At 40.6% G+C, this 2,344-nt stretch overlaps 1 protein-coding gene across 1 annotated transcript; it reads left to right on the plus strand.

Moving 5' to 3' along the window:
* The first annotated feature begins 555 nt into the window (after positions 1-555).
* On the plus strand, positions 556-1,618 carry LOC116409619 (olfactory receptor 11L1-like). The gene has a single exon (XM_031898347.1). It carries the CDS (start codon positions 556-558, stop codon positions 1,477-1,479), a length of 924 nt encoding a protein of 307 aa, XP_031754207.1. The 3' UTR covers positions 1,480-1,618.
* The last annotated feature ends 726 nt before the right edge of the window (positions 1,619-2,344 follow it).

Genomic DNA, 2,344 nt, shown 5'->3' on the forward strand with positions numbered 1-2,344 from the left:
TCGATCGATGAAAAAATTGTTCTTCTAAGAATTCCCAGAATTCCTTTTGTTTGGTTTTTCATCTAAAACCACAAAGAAAAGAGAGATTGATCCAATTTGCTAAGGACAGGTCCCATTGACTTCTATTGAGCTTCTAGATGGCAACTTAGTTTTTTTGTTTGTTTTAGTAGATTTTTTTATTTAATTAATCAGAAATGTTTCTTGGTTTGGAGAAAAGAGTAAAATCCAAGATATTTTGAGCTAAAAAATAGGAATTGTGAAAAAGTAAAAACCACAACCTTTAGTCTGCCCCTTAGTGGAATTTTTTTATTTCACACAGGAACGAATGACGTACAAAATGTCACACCTTTACACCTAGGTAAGGAATGATCTGAAACACTGATTGGTTCTTTAAGGTGAGGGCAATGAGGTGGGGAAACCTCCGCTGGGTCATGTTGTAATGGCAGGTTCCCTTTATTTCTTTAAGAGGGGCTTGGATATCTGCTTGAACAAGCTTAGTATCCATTGATGAAGCTGCCATCTATGTGTTTAATATATTTATTTTACCTTAAGGCAATGGATAAAAAGAACCTAACAACTGTGAGTGAACTTTTTCTCTTGGGATTTCAGAATTTAAACTGCTTCAGGATTCCTCTTTTTTGTTTGATTCTTTTCATTTACCTTTTGACAGTGAGTGGGAACATCGTGATTATAGTGTTGGTGTCCATCAGCCGAAACCTTCAGTCCCCCATGTACTTCTTTGTCCAGCAACTGTCGTTATGTGACCTGCTACAAACTACATGCACTGTACCTGTCTTACTCTGGACTGTACTAAATGCCGGGGCCCCTATCTCAGTAGGCGGCTGTATAACACAATTTTATTTTGTTGATGCCTCCGAAAGTGTTGAGTGTTTGCTTCTAACTGTAATGTCCTTTGATAGATATTTGGCCATCTGCAATCCTCTGCATTACAGGTCTTTAATGAATCCCAAGCTTTGTGTTGAACTGACTCTCATACCTTGGCTGCTTGGCTTCAGCATTGGTTTTATCACTGCTAATGCCATAGGAAATCTCCAGTTCTGCAACCAAAATATCATCAACCATTTCTTCTGCGATTACTTTCCTCTCCTGGAACTTTCCTGCATGGACACTTTCATAGCGCAAACAGAAGCAATACTTCAGGCTGTGCTTGTGGTTTTTATTCCTGTTATATTGATCATTATATCATATGTTTTTATCATTCATACAGTTCTAAAGATAGTTTCCACTACTGGGAGACAAAAGGCCTTCTCCACCTGCAGCTCCCACCTTATAGTGGTCCTCCTGTTTTATGGGAGTCTCGTTGGTATTTATGTCGTTCCTCCCAGAAAACAATCAATGACTATCAGCAAAGTTCTCTCTCTATCGTACACTCTTGTGACTCCTTTGATGAACCCTGTTATTTACAGCCTAAGAAGCAAAGATATGAAAAAAGCTTTCAAAAAAATGTTGTCTTTTTGATGATATCTGGTACAGTTTAGAGATGTCAGTTTCTGAACCTATTTTGGGAGTCCCCTAGATTCAGACATAGGAAATTTCTTTATTATTATAAAATAAACACTGTTCATAAATAAGTACACACCTCAATCAACAAAAACAAATGTCCTTGGGCCAGTCCATATGTAGTGATGGGCGAAAAGTTTTTCCAGGCATGGATTCGCGGCGAATCCCCGCGTTTCACCATTGGCGGATTGTTTCGCGAAACGGATTAAAAATTTTGCCGCGGAAAAATTTGCCGCACGTCCAAAAATTGTCGCCGGCGTCAAAATAATAGCCGCGTGCGACAAAACAATAGCCGTGCGACAAAACAATAGCCGCGGGCGACGAAACAATAGCCACGCAACAAAATAATAGCCGCATGCGACGAAACAATAGGCGTGCGACAAAACAATAGTCGCGGGCGACGAAACAATGGCCGCGTGCGACGAAACAATAGCCGTGCGACGAAACAATAGCCGCGTGCGATGAACGGAACGGAACAGATTCGCTCATCACTATCCATATGTACATATTTACAATATAACCATGCCACCTCTGCCTCCACCCTATAAACCCACCCTTCATAAGACAGCCGATTGTCACAGTCCATCCTCTGTCCTTGTTGGTTCCCTCCCCACCCCCACAGAAAAGGATTCCAGACATGGGGGTATGGGTTTAGTAGCCTACAACACAGCACAAAATATGTATGGCTATATATACATTTACTGATCCTGTCCTGGATCCCCAACTTTTTATCCCCATGAGCACCATTTAAATGGAAAAAAAGGTTGGGGAGCAACACAAGCATGAGAAAGGTGCCAATAAGAGCTATAATCGGCTACTTAAT

This window comes from Xenopus tropicalis, chromosome 3, assembly GCF_000004195.4.
Source record: "Xenopus tropicalis strain Nigerian chromosome 3, UCB_Xtro_10.0, whole genome shotgun sequence".
NCBI lineage: Eukaryota > Metazoa > Chordata > Amphibia > Anura > Pipidae > Xenopus > Xenopus tropicalis.

What these genes read in the sequence shown, in the direction of transcription:
- LOC116409619 (XM_031898347.1), top strand. Translation starts at nt 556, where the DNA reads ATGGATAAAAAGAACCTAACAACTGTGAGTGAACTTTTTCTCTTGGGA.